Source organism: Pan troglodytes, chromosome 3 (assembly GCF_028858775.2).
Source record: "Pan troglodytes isolate AG18354 chromosome 3, NHGRI_mPanTro3-v2.0_pri, whole genome shotgun sequence".
Lineage (NCBI taxonomy): Eukaryota > Metazoa > Chordata > Mammalia > Primates > Hominidae > Pan > Pan troglodytes.
Genome location: NC_072401.2, coordinates 104502033 through 104523103, shown reverse-complemented (window position 1 = coordinate 104523103; position 21071 = coordinate 104502033). Strand labels below are relative to the sequence as shown.

The following is a 21071-nucleotide window of genomic DNA, read 5'->3' as shown; positions in this document are numbered from 1 at the left end:
TCCACTAAAAATACAAAAAATTAGCTATGCATGGTGGTGGGTGCCTGTAATTGCAGCTACTTAGGAGGCTGAGACAGGAGAATCACTTGAACCTGGTAGGCGGAGGTTGAGATCGTGCCATTGCACTGCAGCCTGGGTGACAAGAGTGAAACTGTCTCAAAAAATAAAAATAAAAAAAGTAAATCTTACATGTGAAAATTTGTGGTTTTCCATAATCGTAAATGAGAAGTAAATTGTTAACTGATTTAAACATGATTTAGAGAAACCTTATAGACATACCATTTGCTATGTATTTACAACTGTGTTTCAAGTAAAGCACAGGGAAAGAGAGATTTTTTTAATAGTCTTGAAGTAGAAAAATCTCCTTTTTTTTTTTTTTTGAGATGGAGTCTCACTCTGTTGCCCAGGCTGGAGTGCAACGGCTCGATCTCGGCTCACTGCAAGCTCCACCTCCTGGGTTCAAGCAATTCTCCTTCCTCAGCCTCCTGAATAGCTGGGATTACAGGCACATGCCACCATGCCCGGCTAATTTTTGTATTTAGTAGAGACGGGGTTTCACCATGTTGGTCAGGCTGGTCTCGAACTCCTGACCTCATGATCCGCCTGCCTCGGCGTCTCCCAAAGCGCTGGGATTACAGGTGTGAGCCACTGCACCCAGCCGAAAAGAGAAAACACTTAATTCTACCTTGCTGAATTTAATATTAGCTTGGGTTTATGCTATGATAAAGTATAATTTGGTATAATAGCTGGCAAATCCTGCTTTCCCATTCTACCTCTGATATCGCATAGAAATTTCAACCCTTGTAGCTAATTGGAAAATACTGGAAGTCCCTTAGGTATTCCACTGCAGTAGTATCATAAGCCTAGAAAATCTGGAACAATTCTGTGAGGGTTTAGAAAAAGGGACATTGAATTCAGTCTCTAGCAGTATGGTAGATGAGACTCAATGAACAATCTTGTCACAAACCAAGGACATCATCTGAAAAAATATTTTAAGTCTTTTGAAATGATCTGTCAAGAAAACAGGGAATCATCAGACACCAAAACCAAAGTGTAAGTAGCAGAGGTCAGTAAGCACTCAAGGTGGCCCCACCCTGGAGGTTTCTACCAAACCTCAGGGAACTTTTTTTTTAATTATTATTATACTTTAAGTTTTAGGGTACATGTGCACGACGTCCAGGTTTGTTACATACGTATACATGTGCCATGTTGGTGTGCAGCACCCATTAACTCATCATTTAACATTAGGTATATCTCCTAATGCTATCCCTCCCTCCTACCCCCACCCCACAACAGGCCCCGGTGTGTGATGTTCCCCTTCCTGTGTCCATGTGTTCTCATTGTTCAATTCCCACCTATGAGTGAGAATATGCGGTGTTTGGTTTTTTGTCCTTGCAATAGTTTGCTGAGAATGATGGTTTCCAGCTTCATCCATGTCCCTACAAAGGACATGAACTCATCATTTTTTATGACTGCATAGTATTCCATGGTGTGTATGTGCCACATTTTCTTAATCCAGTCTATCATTGTTGGACATTTGGCTTGGTTCCACGTCTTTGCTATTGTGAATAGTGCCTCAATAAACGTACGTGTGCATGTGTCTTTACAGCAGCATGTTTTATAATCCTTTGGGTATATACCAGTAATGGAATGGCTGGGTCAAATGGTATTTCTAGTTCTAGATCCACCTCAGGGAATTTGAGATTGATTTTGAGAGCGCTGTGAGCACAGGAGGCTAAGCTAGAGCCTGCCCAGGTTGGGAGAAGTCTAACAGGAAAAAGCATTCTCCTTCACCCATATAAAGTTGAAACCCAGTGTGATGCCAAATTTGAGGTAAATCTGTTCTGCAGATGGGGCCCCTGACTAAACCTGTCTCAACTGTAGTTGCTGGCTGGGGCAGGTGTGGAGTCTCCAATAAAAATGTTTAACTTCATCCTGATTTGTCTCCAATTTCACAGAAAAAATTCAATTTGAAAATGTATCTATTTTCAAAAAACATTTTCAGATGGTCTTGGATGGGAAGCTTTTAAGTACATGGTAGAAGTAAATTCATTCCCATCTGGGAAAACTCATTCAACATAAGGCTTCAACAAAGTTGGACAAAGTTCCAAGGGAGAGCTCACTGTTGCAAAAGACAAACTAAAAAGTTTAGTTTTAGACAAAGTTCCAAGGGAGAGCTCGCTATTGCAAAAAACAAACTAGACAAAGTTCCAAGGGAGAGCTCACTATTGCAAAAAAACTAAAAAAAAAAAAAAAAAAAAAAAAAAAACACAACATGCAAAAGGAAACAAAAAAACAGATTTCAAAAATGTACATTATCAGAAAACAGAATATAAGACATTTATATATATAAAGAAGTTAAGAATTAGAAAACATGAGTACAAAACAAGTAACTTTTAAAAATGAATAGATTTGAAGAAGAACCAACTTGAACTTCTAGAAATGAAAGATATAGGATAGTAATTGAAATTAAAAACTCACTGGACAAATTAGGCAGCAGATTAAGTGAAAAAAATGGTGAACTGGCAAATAAATGTGAAGAGATTATCTAGAATGCAGTACACACAAAGATGAAAGATACGAAAACTAGGGATAGCAACATGGAAAAAGAGAATGGGGAAGAGGAAATCTTTGAAGAAATAAAGGCTAAGAATTTTCCAGAACTGATTTTTTTAAAAAAACATAAATCTTAAGCAAAACAAAAGGAAGTCACACCTAAACACATCATACTGAAAGGAAAACCAAAGAAAAAGAGAAGATGTTGAAAACAAGGAAAAAGAATTCCTTTAAAAAGCTGAAATCAGGCTCTTCAAAACCAGAAAACCAAGGAATAGTATTTTCAAGGAATGGAGAAACAATAACACTCTACCTAGAATTTAACATAAAACTGAGGTATACCTAGAAAAACTATCTTTTAAGAATGAGAATAAAGATAATTCCAGATGATATAACTAAGAATTTACTTTAACAGATTCTCCTGAGAAATACAGCATGCTGTGATACAGAGTGTTTCTATGTCATGAATTAGCTCATATGCAATGGTAAATAGAATTTTGTTAGAGTGTATGGAATTTGCAGTTTTGTGTATAATTTTTCCTGGCCCATAATATTTTGTATCGTCAAGCAATAGCAAGTGAAGGCAAAGTGAACTGGGGAAGAAAAGACCAAATATATGCTTTCTTACAATTAAAGATAAAGCCTTCCCTGCATGAGGACCTTTTAAAGGATGAAATCTCTGTGGAAGTGCTGACTTTTCATGCAATTAGTAGCTGGTTTAGGGGCTTCAAGGACTCAAACATTCTACATTAAGCTATCTAATAAAACACATGTGGATGAAGCGGCTGAGAGTATAAGCTGAGGTAAAGAAGCTGCCAACGCTTTTCCTTTTGTTGAAATTTATTGTATTGAGGCAGAGGGCTAAAATATGGATCAGATTTTGATGGAACTGCTCTCTGTTTAAAGAAAATGCCCTCAAGAATTTCCATCGTGAAGTAGGAAATGTGAGGCCAGGTTTAAGTCTGTAAAGAACAGACTGCCTGTGTGGGACACAAATGTCAGTGTGTAGATTCATCTGTGCTAAGACTCTTATTAGGATTGTTTTGGTTTTTCTTAGTGCTTTGGTCACCAGTTTTGAGTGGTCTGCCCCAACTCTCTTTTTCCCATAAACTTTTCAATTTTTAGTGCACAGTTTTGTAAATCACAAGTTTTCAAATGGAAACATTTCACTTTTTTTTTGGCAGGGTATCGCTGTGTAACACAGGCTGGAGTGCAGTGGTGCAATCGTAGCTCACTGCATCCTCAAACTTCTGGGCTCAAGGGATCCTCCTGCCTCAGCGTCCCGAGTAGCTGGGATTACAGATGCCCACCACCATACCCAGATAATTTTTATATTTTATATTTAGTAGAGACAAGGTCTCACTATGTTGCTCAGGCTGGTTTCGAACTCCTGAGCTCAAGCAATCCTCCTGCCTTGACCTCCTAAAGTGATGGGACAGGCATAAACCACCATGCCTGGCCTATTTCACATTCTTATAGAAATGCTTTTCCTAAAGGAAATGCTTTAGGCAGCAGGATAATTGTCCCAGATGAAAAATTTGAGGCTGGATGAGGAGGTTCACACCAGTAATCCCAGCACTTTGGAAGGCTGAGACAGGAGGATCACTTGAGCTCAAGACTTCAAGACCAGCCTGGGTAACAAGATGAAACCCTGTCTCCACTAAAAAATTTTTAAGAAATTAGCCAGGCATGGTGGTGCACACCTTTAGTCCCAGCTACGTGAGAGGCTGAGGCAGGATGATCACTTGAGCCTGGGAGGTTGAGGCTGTAGTGAGCCATGATTGTGCTACTGCACTCCAGCCTGGGCTACAGAGGGAGACCCTGTTTCAAAACAAAAAGAAAGAAAAGTTTGAGATGCCATAATGAATGATGATTTCAAAAAAGGTACCTTAGTAGGTAATTCTAAACAAATATTGACTATAAAAAAAGTAACAATAATGTTTAATTCAAGACAGAACTAAATTTGTGTTAAAATTATAAAGAAAAAAGTGAATGGTGAAGAAAGTCAAAATAATGGTTCCTTCTGGCAGTATAAAGGGAGATGGATGGGGAGGGGCACATAGGCAGATTCAAAAGTACTGGTAATATCCGATTTCTTAAGATGTTGGCAGTTACCCAGTTGTTCATCTTACTGATACTCTTTACAGATTAAACATGATTATAAATATTTGCATTTTCATTCAGTATTTATTTTTACAAATTATTTTAGATTTTGTCAAAACCTCCATGTGACAACTTATTGATAGTAACTAGTATTCCTGGTTTATTTCAGTTACCATCATTGTTCTTCTGTGGGCTGTAGTTTGGTCAATTACTGGCAGTGAATGTCTTCCTGGAGGAAACCTATTTGGAATTATAATCCTATTCTATTGTGCCATCATTGGAGGTAAACTTTTGGGGCTTATTAAGTTACCTACATTGCCTCCACTGCCTTCTCTTCTTGGTAAGTGCTAAATGTTTCCTGTTCTATCCAGAGTAAACCATATTTTTAAGATAGTAGTTTGGAAAGCTTTGGGAAATAAAGGAATAAAATATTTCTGTATTTGCCATGCTGGAGCCAAAAGCCAGTTGTTAAATTTTGAGGAGTTCTGTAATCTAGTTGTTAAACATAGCAATTTAAAAAATTAAATTATCCTGGCCCGTGTGCTGTGGTTCACACCTGTAATGCCAGCACTTTGGGAGGCCAAGGTAGGCAGATTGCTTGAGCTCTGGAGTTCGAGACCAGCCAGGGCAAACATGGTGAAACCCTGTCTCTACAAAAAAAATACAAAAATTAGCCGGGCATGGTGACGTGCACCTGTAGTCCCAGCTACTCAGGAGGCTGAGGTGGGAGGATTGACTGAACCCAGGAGGTCGAGGCTGTCATGATTGCACCATTACACTCCAATCTGGGCAACAGAATGAGACCTTGTCTCAAAATATGTGTGTGTGTGTGTGTGCGTGTATATATATATATATACTTAAAATTAACTGACATTAAAAACAAGCATTCAGTGCTCAACACTGAAGACTTCCTAATGTTTTAGTCTATTTCCCCTCACCTATGCTCTTGAGATTATGGAAATACTACATAATGGTGTGCCACTGCCACCTCTTCCCAACTCCACATTCAGTGACATCATGTTGTAGCTTAAATTGGCCATGGTAGAAGTATCTGTAACAACAACAACAAAAAAAATCAGCAAATGCTACAAATCAAAGTGTGTCATAGTATAAGTCACTTATGTCATTGACAGAGTGAAGTTCTGCCATGTATTTTTATTGTTTCATTTTCATCTTATTAATATAAGCAAAAATATCAACCAACATTCATGGTAACACTGCACTTGCTCATTCATGATATGTGACTTCTTTGCTGAATCATATAGTATGCAGCCATTTATTTGTAGTCTGATTCTGTCAAATCTTGGTAGAACTGCAACCATAGTTGGTTATGGACACAGAAGTTTGACAAACAGCAGTGAAAACATTCTGTGAGAATAAATTGGCTATATAGAATTTACAGTGAAGATGGTTGTATATTTGTAAACTGTGTGCTGCACATCCTTTATATCAGTAAAATTTAATAATGTATGTGCCTATATAAAATGCATACTTTTTTGGCAAGCCACTTGTTAAGCATTTACCAGCACACCATTGGGTATATTTAAAATATTATATTGGCCGATCATGGTGGCTCACACCTGTAATCCCAGCACTTTGGGAGGCCAAGGCAGGCGGATCACCTGAGGTCAGGAGTTCAAGATCAGCCTGGCCAACATGGTGAAACTCCATCTCTACTAAAAATAAAAAAATTAGCTGGGCGTGGTGGCGGGTGCCTGTAATCCCAGCTACTTGGGAGGCTGAGGCAGGAGAATTACTTAAACCTGGGAGGTGGAGGTTGCAGTGAGCCGAGATCACACCACTGCACTCTAGCCTGGGTGACAAGAGCGAGACTCCATCTCAAAAAAGATAAAAATGAAATAAAATACCATGATTCTTAAAGACATAGCTGAAAATACTCTTCCAGAGGCAATGAGAACTGCCCAAACAAGACACATACACAAATTAGTCTTAAAACTAGGTGTGATACCTTTAACGTTTCTTCAAAGAATTCTGCATTATAGGCCAGGTGCGGTGGCTCACGCCTGTAATCCCAGCACTTTGGGAGGCCGAGGCGGGCGGATCACGAGGTCAGGAGATCGAGACCATCCTGGCTAACATGGTGAAATCCCGTCTGTACTAAAAATACAAAAAAATTAGTCGGGCGTGGTGGCGGGCACCTGTAGTCCCAGCTACTCGGGAGGCTGAGGCAGGAGAATGGCGTGAACCCGGGAGGTGGAGCATGCAGTGAGCCGAGATCGCACCACTGCACTCCAACCTGGGTGACTGAGCGAGAATCCGCCTCAAAAAAAAAAAAAAAAAAGAATTCTGCATTATAAAATTTGTTTACCACAGAGGCATTTTGTGTTCATTTCTAACAGATTTATTAATCACTCAGTTTTAGTAAAAAACCACCTACCTTTCATACATGCATATATATTTACACACATTTCCTGAACTGTTCTTTTTTTTCTGTTAGCTGTATAAGTGAGAACAATCAGGATTCGCTAACATTCACCAAAATTATCTGCTTTTGAACTTGTGGTCAGTAGTTAAAGTTAAATATAAAAAGAAGTAGAATTATTTATCTCTTACTATGCCCCATTTCTCAATGTATTTCTAATTTTAGGTAAAACTAAAGATAGTCCACTTAATTCATATTATTTCTCATGGAAACTTTTTGTTCTCTAAAGTTATTAATTGTATTATTGTTAAAATGAATTGTTTCTATTTTTAAATTGTACTTTAAGTTTTAGGGTACATGTGCACAACGTGCAGATTAGTTACATATGTATACATGTGCCATGTTGGTGTGCTGCACCCATTAACTCATCATTTACATTAGGTATATCTCCTAATGCTATCCCTCCCCCCTCCCCCCACCGCACAACAGGCCCCAGTGTGTGATATTCCCCTTCCTGTGTCCATGTGTTCTCATTGTTCAATTCCCACCTATGAGTGAGAACATGCGGTGTTTGGTTTTTTGTCCTTGGAATAGTTTGCTGAGAACGATGGTTTCCAGCTTCATCCGTGTCCCTGCAAAGGACACGAACTCATCATTTTTTATGGCTGCATAGTATTCCATGGTGTATATGTGCCACATTTCCTTAATCCAATCTATCATTGTTGGACATTTGGCTTGGTTCCAAGTCTTTGCTATTGTGAATAGTGCCACAATAAACATACATGTACATGTGTCTTTATAGCAGCATGATTTATAATCCTTTGGGTATATACCCAGTAATGGGATGGCTGGGTCAAATGGTATTTCCAGTTCTAGATCCCTGAGGAATCGCCATACTGACTTCCACAATGGTTGAACTAGTTTACAGTCCCACCAACAGTGTAAAAGTGTTCCTATTTCTCCACATCCTCTCCAGCACTTGTTGTTTCCTGACTTTTTAATGATCGCCTAAAATGAATTGTTTCTAAATATGCCTATTTGCTAGGATAAAGGGTTGGCAGACTACTTCTCTTTATAAATTAATATTAATTGGAACCCACCCACGTTTATTCATTTACATATTGTCTATGTCCTTCACATTATACTGGCAGAGTTGTGAAGTTGTAACAGAGACTTTATAGCCCACAAAGCCTAAGATATTCATTGGCCCTTTACAGAACATTTTTGCTGACCCTTGCATCAAAATTAGTGACTCTCAAAATTCACTGTAAAGAGGATGACCTTGGAATTTGTTAAAATACAAATTCTAATTAAGTAGGTCTTCATGGCCTGAGATTCTGCATTTCTAAGCTCTAAGATCGCATTTTATGTAGCAAGATCATTCATTCTAGAACTTGGCTGCACATAAGAATCTCTCATTGGTTGTTTTGTTTTGTTTTGTTTTTGAGACAGGGTCTCATTTGCCCAGGGTGGAGCGCAGTTGCACAATCATTGCACAATCTGGCTCACTGCATCCTCAATCTCCTGGGCTCAAACAATCTTCCTGCCTCAGCCTTCCCAGTAGCTGGGACTACAGGCACATGTCCCTACACCTTTTTTATTTTTGTAGAGACGGGGTCTCACTTTATGGCTCAGGCAGGTCTTGAACTCCTGGGCTCAAGCAATCCTCGTATCTTGGCTTCCCAAAGTGCTGGGATTATAGGTGTGAGCCACCATGCCAGGCCAGGAATCACCTGTCTTTAAAAAGCTGCTGGTTTGGGAGGCCGAGGCGGGCAGATCACGAGGTCAGGAGATCAAGACTATCCTGCCCAACATGGTGAAACCCCATCTCTACTAAAAATACAAAAAATTAGCCAGGCATGGTTGGCCCACACCTGTAGCCCCAGCTACTCAAGAGGCTGAGGCAGGAGAATCGCTTGAACCCAGCAGGCAGAGGTTGCAGTGAGCCGAAACCGCACCACTGCACTCCAGCCTGGCGACAGAGTGAGACTCCGTCTCAAAAAAAGAAAAAAAAAAAGCTGATGCCTAGGTCTTACCCCAGAGATTCTGAATTAATTGAAATGGAATATGGCCTGGACATCAGAAGTTTTAAAAAGCTCTCCAGATGATTCTAATATGCAACCTATGTTGAAGACTGTTGTTCTAGACACATGAAAATGCCCATTACACCCCGTTTGTCTTTTTTTCACTCCATGCCTATTGCAAAAACAAAATATACCATGTTGCAAAAAGATGTAAAGTCTTGGGATTTGTGATAAAATGAAATCTCCTAAGGTAGCTGAAATCATTCTCAAAAATTATATATGTATTTCACCATTCTTTTTTATAGTTGTATACTTGCATAGAGGAAGAAAGTTTACTGGTTCTTATTATATTAAGGCCAGTATCCAAAACTGAAGCATTATCTGAATCCATAAAGGAAACTTATTAAGACAAAATGTATGTGATGGTTGCCTGTTCTATATTTTTAAGAGTTTAATTGAAGTGATTGCCAGGGACGGAGTATGAGTGAGCATTTTTGATTCCTGAAATGAATTTGAAAACGGCTTCCCTTTGGAAGAGAAGAAAAATCATTATTGAAAAAATTTCCATAACACAAATAATTAAAAAAAAACTTGGGAGTGGATGACATGAGATTAGCCATGTGTTGATAATTTCCATAATACAAAATGTTAAGAGAACAACACCCCTCTATCCAGGAAGATGTTCTTTCTTCCATGACCAGGGGAGGCCCTAGAGGCAAGAGTGGGGACACGTGCCAAATCAAAATCAGGTGGTCACATTACATCAACCAGACCACTAGCAAAGGAAACAGTGTCCCAGGGAAGCTGCTGTCACGTTCATTTCAGGAATGAAAAATGCTCTCTCAGGCCAAGAGAGAGCAGTGGCTCATACCTGTAATCCCACCACCTTGGGAGTCTAAGGTGGGTGAATCGCTTGAGCCCAGGAGTTTGAGACCAACCTGGGCAACATATCAAGACCCTGTCTCAAAAAAAAAAAAAAAGTGTCCCCTCATATCCCCCAAAACAAAAAAACCTCTTAACATAGTTTTGAGTTCTTCTTAGGATATTCCATTTGATTTCAGGTCATTGAATGCCATAGTTAATTTAGGAGTGGCTTAGACACACATTTTAAATTTCATTAAAGAGCTATTGTAATGATAATGGAATGTAAGCATTAGTGCAGTATTTTTGGCTGTTAAGCCATCAATATATATAAAAATGACATATACCTATACCATAGGGCCTAACATTTCCACTGCTTGAAATTATAATATGAATATAGTTAATGTAAACCTACAAATATATAAGCTCCATATGGACAAGGACCACATTAGTCTAGCTCAGGGGTGCCCAAGCCTCGGGCCGTGGCAGGAGGTGAGCGAGCATTACTGCCTGGGCTCTGCCTCTTGTCAGATCAGCAGTGACATTAGATTCTCATAGGAGCATGAGTTCTATTGTGAACTGCACATTCAAGGAATCTAGGTTGTGTGCTCCTTATGAGAATCTAATTAATGCCTGATGATCTGAGGTGGAAAGCTTCATCCTGAAACCATTCCCCCTGCCATCAGTGGAAAAATCGCCTTCCACGACACCGGTCCCTGGTGCCAAAAAGGCTGTGGACTGCTGGTCTAGCTCACCTCTTTGTTACTAGGATCTCATACAGGGCTAGCATGTAGCAGGCACTTAAATACTTGATGTATGAATTGTGCTCATTTCAGCACTGTTTATAATGAAAAACCTGAAAAGTTTCTTAAAATCTATTTAGTGGTCCAAAAATTATGGAGCTTCCAAACAGTGAGATACTATTCCAGTTATTAAAAGAGAATAAAGCAAATATATATGTGCTTCAGTGGGAAAATGTCCAGGATATATTATTAAATGGGAAAAAACCCAAGACGTACAGCAGTGTATAAGTGTCCTATTTGTGTCCAGCACAAAAGAGCTTATACACACAGAAATATACTTGAATAGGTACAGAAACTTTCTGGAAGGGCACAGAAGACCCTTAACAGTGAAATACATTCAGGAATGAAGATGGAAGGTTGCAGTTGGGGTACAGTATGTACTTGTCACTTTACATTTTGTCAGCAATGTCTTAATTTTACCATGTGCATATATAACTCATCATTATTTCTTCCAAAAACCAAGCCTGTTCATATTGTTGCCCAATAAACATTCCAGAAAGACCACTGCCACAGCATTCAGAACTTAGAGACTTTCCCGTAGATAAATGGCAGTGATGAGAGATACCTGGAGTGATGCTTTCATGTGCAGCAGGTTGTCTCTCTTCTCCCATCTTGCATCACAAAATAACCTAACTTCAGTAAATTTATTTAGTTGTTTGAAGTGTGGTGCTTATAGGGACAAGGTGAGAAGAGGGCACTGCTGGAGAAGCATGGAGGGAAGAGGCTCACAGTCTCTCACAGAAACCTTTCCCTTTGTGTGGGCATGTGGTATCAATGAAGGCAGAATTCCCTCACTAACTACTCAGCTTCCTCAGTTACACTCAACTACTTGCAGTTTTCAGAATGAGTCACTTTTTCTTTTACCTTTGAATAAACTACTGTCTTTTCCAGAAACTTCTCAACTCCCCTAGCCATTTCTTCATCCTCTTCCCCCTTCTCTAAATCCCCCTTCCTGCCTCAGCTCATGTAACATCCCCCTCATGCCTTCATAAAATTGGTATTGTCCGTTTGTCTTGTTCCCTAGAGGCTGAAAGCTTGTTGAAATGTAATCCATTATTATATGTGTGATACGTACTCTAGTGTCTAAACTACTGAAGGCATTCAGTAGAGTTGAATGACTGAGTGAAAGAAGAGTCACCAGCTGATGTGACAGGGCAATGTCCATTTCATCATAATTGACACCTAAAACCTTTGCAAAGTAGATTATGTATCTCTTATGAAATTATCTAATCTGAAGGTAAAATAGAATCCATATAAGTATTTATTGATATTTCAAGTAATCTGACATAGCAAATAATTTCACGGGCCGTTTGCTGTTTGCACGCAAAGGGCTGACTGAGCTGGCATTGTATTAAAACATTTTATATTTAGAATTTGATCATACTCTCTATCCAAATGCTGCATCTTGTCTCCCTTTTAAGTTCAGTTATTTTTGGAATATTAATTATTATAATCTATCTTTTTATCTGTACATTATTTTCTTAGCTGCTTTATTATACTAATTTTTACTTAAAAGTTTAACTTAATTTCTTCTAAGCATAAGTGAAGTGGTTCCTGGGATTATATAGTAGTCTGTATAAAATTAAAGTACTAAAAATATTTTCTGTATTTAAAAACTAACTAGGTATGTTTGATTTCTTCGTTCAAGGCATGCTGCTTGCAGGGTTTCTCATCAGAAATATCCCAGTCATCAACGATAATGTGCAGATCAAGCACAAGTGGTCTTCCTCTTTGAGAAGCATAGCCCTGTCTATCATTCTGGTTCGTGCTGGCCTTGGTCTGGATTCAAAGGTATGAAATGTAAATTTCTCATTATTAAATAGGAATCTTGTTTCTTCAATGCTTCAGGTATCTAACAGAATCACTAAGCATTAGGAAATGGATGTGGACACTTTGCATGACATTCTTGAGAATAGAATAGAATTTATTTCATGGAGGATTATTTTGCAAGTGAGACCTTGTGGTGGTTTGCAATAACTCAAAAGGTGGTCTCATTTTCTTCCTTTTTTTTTTTTTTTTTGAGACAGAGTCTCGCTCTGTCACCCAGGCTGGAGTACAGCGGCTTGATCTCAGCTCACTGCAACCTCTGTCTCCCGGGTTCAAGTGATTCTCCTGCCTCAGGCCTCCCAAGTAGGTGGGATTACAGACATGCACTACCACACCCAGCTAATTTTTGTATTTTTAGTAGAGACGGGGTTTTGCCATGTTGGCCAGGCTGGTCTCAAACTCCTGACCTCAGGTGATCTGCCTGCTTCCCCCTCCCAAAGTGCTAGGATTACAGGCATGAGCCACTGCGCCCGGCCGGTCTCATTCTCTTTCTTGGAGAAAGGTAGAGTCTGTCTATGGGGCCAGCACCAAGAATAAAGGCCCCACTTTTCTCTGATGTAGATATAGACCAGGGTTATAAATAATGCTCACAGGGGAGAAAACAACATATTTTTGGTTTGCAAAGCCCTATACAAGTGTTCAGGGCTAACTATACTAGCTCAGGAAACTGCCTAATATATAAAATGAGGGTCAAGTATGCCTTTTAATGCTTTTTTTTCATGTATGTTTTTGAATACAGGAATGAATTTTCTTGGGGGATCAGGCTCTTCACTTTAGTCTCATTCTGGGACCACAAATTATAAATAAAACTAATGAGAATGTTAAATTAGCTAGAGATTATGAACACAGATGCTGAAAGCAGCCTGCCTGGGTTCAAACCTGGCCCCATCACTCACCAGTTTCATGATCTTGGGCAAATGCCTTTAGCCTGTGCCTTTTCAGATGAGGACATCTAAAAATATGGGGATAATAATAGTATTACCTATCTTATAAGGTTGCAGTGAGGACTAAATAAGCTTTCTGAAAACACTTGGAGTGCTAAAATGTTTGTTAAACACAACTCATTACCTTGAAAACTCATGATGACCCAGACGTGGTCCATATACTGAAGAGAAAGCATTCAAGGTCATCTTCTCTGCACATCTTCAGAGGATTATATTAGGATGTCTACTTTTCTATTTCAGGCCCTGAAGAAGTTAAAGGGTGTTTGTGTAAGACTGTCCATGGGTCCCTGTATTGTGGAGGCGTGCACATCTGCTCTTCTTGCCCATTACCTGCTGGGTTTACCATGGCAATGGGGATTTATACTGGGGTAATGATTGTTCCTTTGTCATATGAAAATATGTAGGGACATTTAGGGCTTTCCCTGATTCCATACAAGAGAATGCATAATAGAATTTTCTTATAGATATCAGAAAATGCAACATAGATGTTACAGCATAATTTAAATATTCTAACTTCAAAACATAGTTTATGTGTTAATAGGCGCTAACTCTTACAGTTAGCACCTACTATTCAAACTGTTGAAGAAGTCGTGGTCTTTTGCCTACACCTGATTCAATGCCTGTTAAACAGATACCGGATTCCACCTAAAGTCTGCACAAAGGATAATAAACACAGCAACAGTGATCAACAGCTACTATTGTTTTCCTCCTGTCACCAGACTATTATGACCTGGCGGTTCTACTGTCTCTTCGTTCCACTGTCAGTTCTTTACTTCCAACAGTTAAGAGCCACACAAAGTAAATAAATAAGACAGGACTTAGTAAGAATTTAGTGCTAATAAGAGGCAAGAAGTAAGAAATTCTTCTCATGGTTAAGTCTCTGGAACTCTACTCCCTGGATTCAAATCCCAGCCTTGTGATTTTCCGGTGTGTGATCTTCAACAAGTATTTAATCTCTCTGTGCCTCAGTTTCCTCAATTATAAAATTAAGATAGATTTTGTCTATTTTGTAGGGTTGTTGTGAGGATTAAATTAGTGAATACGTGTAAAGTGCTCAAAATGGTGTCTGGTACATAGTAAATACTGTAAAATGCTTTCTGCTGTTACCACTGCTGTTGTTACTGGTATCAATGTGACTGTCATATCGTTTTCTTCTAATCTGTTGCCTTATTTGACATAGCAAGCCCTAATAGAAGGCTCAGCATCACTGGGTTCCAAATCAGAAAGTCCATGCATTTTCAAACCTTATAACATGAATTTTTTTGTTTAAAAAAGCCAGCATCCTGGGGCCTACCCTCATTAGGCCTTCTATGCCACTAATAAATATATCTTTTTAGGCAACCTAAGTAGTCTGAAGCAAGTTGTCTATGGCTACATTTTGAAAAACAGTGTTCTGTAGAAGTTTTACACATACATGTTTTTCTGGATTCATGCTTCTCTGCCATTTGAAAGACTGTAGTTGTCAATGATAGACTGGATTAAGAAAATGTGGCACATATACACCATGGAATACTATGCAGCCATAAAAAAGGATGAGTTCATGTCCTCTGTAGGGACATGGATGAAGCTGGAAACCATCATTCTCAGCAAACTATCGCAAGGACAAAAAACCAAACACCACATGTTCTCACTCATAGGTGGGAATTGAACAATGAGAACACATGGACACAGGAAGGGGAACATCACACACCAGGGCCTGTTGTGGGGTGGGGGGAGGGGGGGAGGGATAGCATTAGGAGATATACCTGATGTTAAATGACGAGTTAATGGGTGCAGCAGAACAACATGGCACATGTATACATATGTAACAAACCTGCACGTTGTACACATGTACCCTAAAACTTAAAGTATAATTAAAAAAAGAAAAAAACAAAAACAATTCTTATTAAAGTTTGTTTTCTTAATTTAGAAAAAAAAAAAAGGAAAGACTGTAGTTGTCCAAGTATAACCCCTAAAAAGTGGAGGGCATTATAATTTCAAAATAGTAATAAGTAAGATGTTATCATAAATGTTTAAAATGCTGTCTGCCTAGTTTTGTTTTAGGTGCTGTATCTCCAGCTGTTGTGGTGCCCTCAATGCTCCTTTTGCAGGGAGGAGGCTATGGTGTTGAGAAGGGTGTCCCAACCTTGCTCATGGCAGCTGGCAGCTTCGATGACATTCTGGCCATCACTGGCTTCAACACATGCTTGGGCATAGCCTTTTCCACAGGTAACCTAATCAGTTCACAACAGGCTTTACTCTTGCACTCTAGGGACGTAGGTTAAAATATTATAAGCATGACATATTTGCTTGATAATTGATTAAGGCAAATTAAAAATAGGCCAAAGAACACTAAGAGTTCTGTACCTAAGGAGGGTCCAGAAACTGTCTATCTTTACTCTCTTGCTCCCTCTAGAGACTGCTCAAGTAGCGTGCAGTAGGTGCAGTACGGCGGGGGCGGTACAAGGTAGAAAGATTTAAAGAACAGTTTCTGCTTGAAGTGATCCAGGAACGTTCAGGCTTCACACAAAAGATGTGTGGAGACTTCACACAAAAGATGTGTGGAGACGTCACACAAAATATGAGTAGGTTTTTCAAGGAGCACAAATGACAGAGAGCAGTCCAAGTGAAAGGAACAGCATGCCTTTAAAATAAGAAAAATTTCTCTTCTCTCCTCTTCAGCTTTTTATGGGTAATAACAGCAATGATTTTAATGGATGTCCCATTAATACTTAGTAAGTGTCTGAAATTGAGGTATTTTGTTTCAAGTATAGTAAAAGAGGAACTTAAGTTATTTTTTCTCCCACTGTTGTTCAACACCTATATTAAACTGATGTGAACAGATAGTACGCTTGATCTTAGCCAAAAGGCCAAAAGCAGTTCAACACTTTTATTATCCTGTGGTACAGCACAAGTTTAAGTTCATTTCTTAATCTTATGTTCAAAATTGGGATATAAAATTTGCAACATTATATGATTGACAAAGTATAATTGTAATCTAAGTTTAGCTTCAGATTCTGTAGTGGGAACACATCTTCTTGGCAGGTTATACATTCTCGTTATCTCCCTGTAGTTATCTCCCCATTCTGTGATTGTGTATGATTTATGCCTGTTACCTAGAATCCCACCCTGTCTCATTGCTCCAGAGCCTGCCTTCCATCCATTCCCTGGTAAATTGATTTTCTCAAAACATTGTTTTCATTACATTACTTTCCTGTTCAAGAACCTTTGAGGATGCTCTCTTACCTATTAAGTCAAATTCATACTCCTATTTTTAATGCTACTACACATACCCAAATTTATGTTCTTACCACTTTCCTGGTATATACCTTTAAAACAATTGTTCTCAGCCTTACCATCACACTAGAATTACCTGGGCGATTTTTAAAAATACTCTTATGTAGGTCCTATCTTAGACAATTAAATCAGAACCTTTGGGAGTGGAAACCCGTGCAGCTTGGAATAGGAACCACAGCTTTAGAGCAACAGAGTTTGCATTAGAATCATGGTGGTGGGAGGAGAAAGGAAAGAGGCAGTGGGGTTTTCATAAGCTACAGCTCGAAGAACCTTCCTAGTTGACTCTGCTGTGTTCCCTCTCCCCGCCCCACCCCCCCACCAACTAAGTGTGGTCCTTAGACCTTTTGGATCTGAGCCCTGCTAGACTTACTGAATCCGATTTTTAGGGGTGGGGCCCAAGACTTTTTTTTTTTTATCACCTCAATATACCAGAGACTAAAGCTAATTAGCTACTTTCTACACATTCCTAGTAAATTATTACCACAATAGCTTAAGCATAATGCTACTATCATAACTAGATGTTTTTAACAGTCATAGCATTACCTGGTAGAAAGCGATCCTAGCTAAATAAAATTACTTCAGAGGTAATTTTATTTGGATAAGAAGAATGATTGCCATAATAACAAGAGACCACAGAAACCAGTTAGTACATTTTTCTTAGGACAGTCTGTGAAGAAGTGCTTTATGTGTGGAGAAACTTTAATATAATTTTCTGCACAATGTGCTAACAAAAAATTTTTTTAAATTAAAGTTTCCTAAATCCTATATGCTATGGGGGAAAATGTAGGTTCTACTTACATATTTAAGAATATGGAAAGCAGAAACTGTCTTTAAAATGTTTCTTCTTTGTAATTAGATGCTTCATGTTGATGATTGTCGAATAAAACCTGTGTATTTGTTGGATTTAGAGCTCTAAGTTTTTTTAATATATTTTTCAGGCTCTACTGTCTTTAATGTCCTCAGAGGAGTTTTGGAGGTGGTAATTGGTGTGGCAACTGGATCTGTTCTTGGATTTTTCATTCAGTACTTTCCAAGCCGTGACCAGGTGAAAGAAATAATATGTGGGAAAGTTGTGCTCTCAAATATCATTGGGAAAACATTCTAGAACACTTCCTTCAAAGACAGATGTGAAGGACATGTTTGAGCAAATGGTTCCTCATTTTAAAATTGCTTACTGCTATCCATGAGATTTATGAAGTGGGCTCAATATAGAAGATTTTAATGCAGTCCTGTAATGGGTTCCCGTATTATAATTCTGTACATTTCAAATTCCACTGTAAAACAAATAATATCGTTCCAAAGTAATAGGATATGCAAGTTTTTTAAATGTTCATAATACTCACCTAAACCCAGATATATAATAGCTTTTTTGTGCCCTTTTTTAGTATCAAAATACCTTAGATTCTAGCCAGGCCTGGTAGTCCCAGCCACTCAGGAGGCTGAGGCAAAAGGATCCCTCTGGGAGTTTGAGTCCAGTCTGGGCAACACAGCAAGAGCCCATATCTAATACATACATGCATACACACATACATAAATCAGTCAATCATCATCTAGTGCCACTTTGTTCAGTACAGTAGCCACTAGCTACACGTGGCTATAGCAGATACAGAACATTTCCATCATCACTAAACATTCTATTGGAAAACACTGCTCTAGTACAACCGACAAAATAGTTCATAAAGAGATTTCTATTACTATGAACATTTTACTGATAAGGAAATGGAGGCTTAGGCAGGATAAGTGACTTGAACAAGGTCACATAGCTAGAAAGCAGTGGAACTGGGAATGAACTCAGGTAATTCACCTTCAGAGCTTGCATGCCTTTGCCAAGTCAAGCACTTTTAAAGACCTACTTTCTAAAGTGATCAAGAAGTTTAAAAGCCTGGACAGGGAAAAGTAAAGGGAAAAAAAGTACACAATTCTTAGACTTTAAAACAACAGCAACAAAAACTACTGTCAGTCTAGAACCTCTTAAAGCTTCCTGGTTTTCAAAGATTTAGAAAGAAAAACCAAGGGAGCGTCAAATTTAAAACAGTAAACATAGAGCCTGAAAATAATAGAGATATATATTTAACCTTCACACAAACCCTATGATGTAAATGCTTTCAGGAAACAAAGCTTGGAGAGGTTAAGTAATGTGGCTACTACATACACCAACAATGTATAAAAACTGTAAGTTTAACCTTGGTCTGTCCAGCTCCAAAGCTCATGTACTTTTTTTCTGCTACTTCATTAAGTGCTGTGAAATTCTGCATTGATAACTGTAGAGGAGAGAATTGGTGTTCCTGAAAGAAGAGCTCACCATTGCAGTGTGCTAACTCTGCTTTTGTTTAAGAAGAGAAAGTAAATGTTATGTAGTGCACTTGTTTTGTCTATTTATATAGACATTTTAATTTTTATTTTCTTTCTAAATCCTAGATATGGAAAAAATCAATCATTAAAAATCAGGGATTTGAAATAATTGAGCAAATGAATTTTTTTCTCCTAAAGGACAAACTTGTGTGTAAGAGAACATTCCTTGTGTTGGGGTTGTCTGTACTAGCTGTGTTCAGCAGTGTGCATTTTGGTTTCCCTGGATCAGGAGGACTGTGCACGTTGGTCATGGCTTTCCTTGCAGGCATGGGATGGACCAGCGAAAAGGTGAATTTCATTTTAAGTTTTTCTGCTCATGACTCTTTTCTAATGAGATTAAGTTGGCTTTCCAGATACTTTCTTAGCATCAAATTAATAAAATATTTCATTATAAAAGCTATCTTATGTGCATATACAAATGTACACCCAATGTTCATCTTTTTTTTTCCCCTTACACATCAATCTATAACTTGATGTCTTTACTTAAAATATATCATGGTCATACTACCGTAATGCCTTCCTTATTCTTTGTAATGGCTGTGGAGTATTGCATTTTATAGATATTTACGTTGTTTCTAGTTTTCTGCCAAGATAAACAGTGCTTCAATAATATATCCTTACATACCATATTTCATCTGAGTCTGTCAATTCCAAAAAACACAATTATTTTATATGACACCAAGAAAGAAAAAAAATAGTGCCAATTAAATGATAACATAACATTCTAATTTCAGAAATGTGAAAATATAAAAATATGTGTCTTAAATAAAATATAGTATATATTTTAGTTTATACAATAAATTTCTAGAAATCAGATTGCTCTAGGAAAGAGTACTCACATTTATACTTTTGATAATATCAATATGACCTTTTAAAAGACTGTACCAATTCATATTTTTACCAATATTATGTGAGAGGATCTGTTTTTCTGATCTAAGTCTTCGAGATATTTTGCTGATATTATGAATTAAAAATATATCTCATTATTATTCTGATTTTCATTTCTTTATGGGCAGTGCTAATCATGTTTTCATATGATTACTACCCAGTTTCTTCAAAAGCCTTTGCCATTTTTATAAGGTTGCTTTGGTTTTTCATACTGATTTTCAAGATTATTAAGAATATTCATTTGGTTTCTATGTATTATGGAAGTTCACTAGTTGTCATTTATTTATTTTAATTTTCAGATTCATTTTTATAGATTTGAACTTGATAGGATCGTATGCTATTCTGCTTAATTAAGATGTCGGTGACCTAAAATACATGCAGCTATATCATTTTGTGATAATCTTACAAAGCCTGAAGACAACTGTTCAAAATAATTAAACTTAAATAATTAAAATAATGCCATATGGAAAATATGGAAACGTTACAAATTTTGAGATGAGATATATAATCATAACTCAATTAAGTGGATCTCTGTGGGGATCTTCCATAGACAGCATTCACTGTGGGTAAATAACATTCATTCTCATATCAACAGTGTAACAGAAATGCGTTCTGTCACCAGCTCTTTAAAAATCTTTGCAAATTGAAATCAACTCATTATATTATACTGTCATGGGTAAAAAGAGAAAAAGGAATTAATAAATTTTTATTGCTACGCTGTATGGCTCTGTATGAGGCACTAAGTGGATATGGTCATTTATTTTCACAAAAATACCTTTGAAAAGTATTATGATTTCTACCTTATAGAAGCTGTAAGTCAGAAAGACTTAAATAACATGTCCAAGGTCACACAATTAGAAAATGGCACGGAGATTTAAGCTCAGATTAATTTGACTCCAAGGTGAGTTGTACTATGCTGTAGTACAACTGTAGCATTATTGTGCATGACACAATTTTATATTTTGACATGTTTGAGTAACACTTACCATGTGTATTTAAACATAATTCTAAACTTTTGCAGTTTAAAATTCAGCTTCTAAATTCATAAATGATA

The 21071-nt window shown here is 37.9% G+C and overlaps 1 protein-coding gene across 9 annotated transcripts in view; it reads left to right on the top strand.

The window, feature by feature from the left end:
- SLC9B2 (solute carrier family 9 member B2) overlaps positions 1-21071 on the top strand; it is a 57026-nt gene that overhangs the window by 14542 nt on the left and 21413 nt on the right. For 7 of the 9 annotated variants that reach the window (XR_010156105.1, XR_008547395.2, XM_009447918.5 and 4 more), the window contains 6 exon segments: positions 4829-4999; positions 12379-12521; positions 13742-13869; positions 15534-15709; positions 17716-17822; positions 19268-19417. Coding sequence is in view for 7 of the 9 variants with exons in the window: in XM_009447918.5 (XP_009446193.1) it covers positions 4829-4999; positions 12379-12521; positions 13742-13869; positions 15534-15709; positions 17716-17822; positions 19268-19417 (875 nt within the window). In the remaining 2 variants the exon portion in view is untranslated. 9 annotated transcript variants of the gene reach the window in all.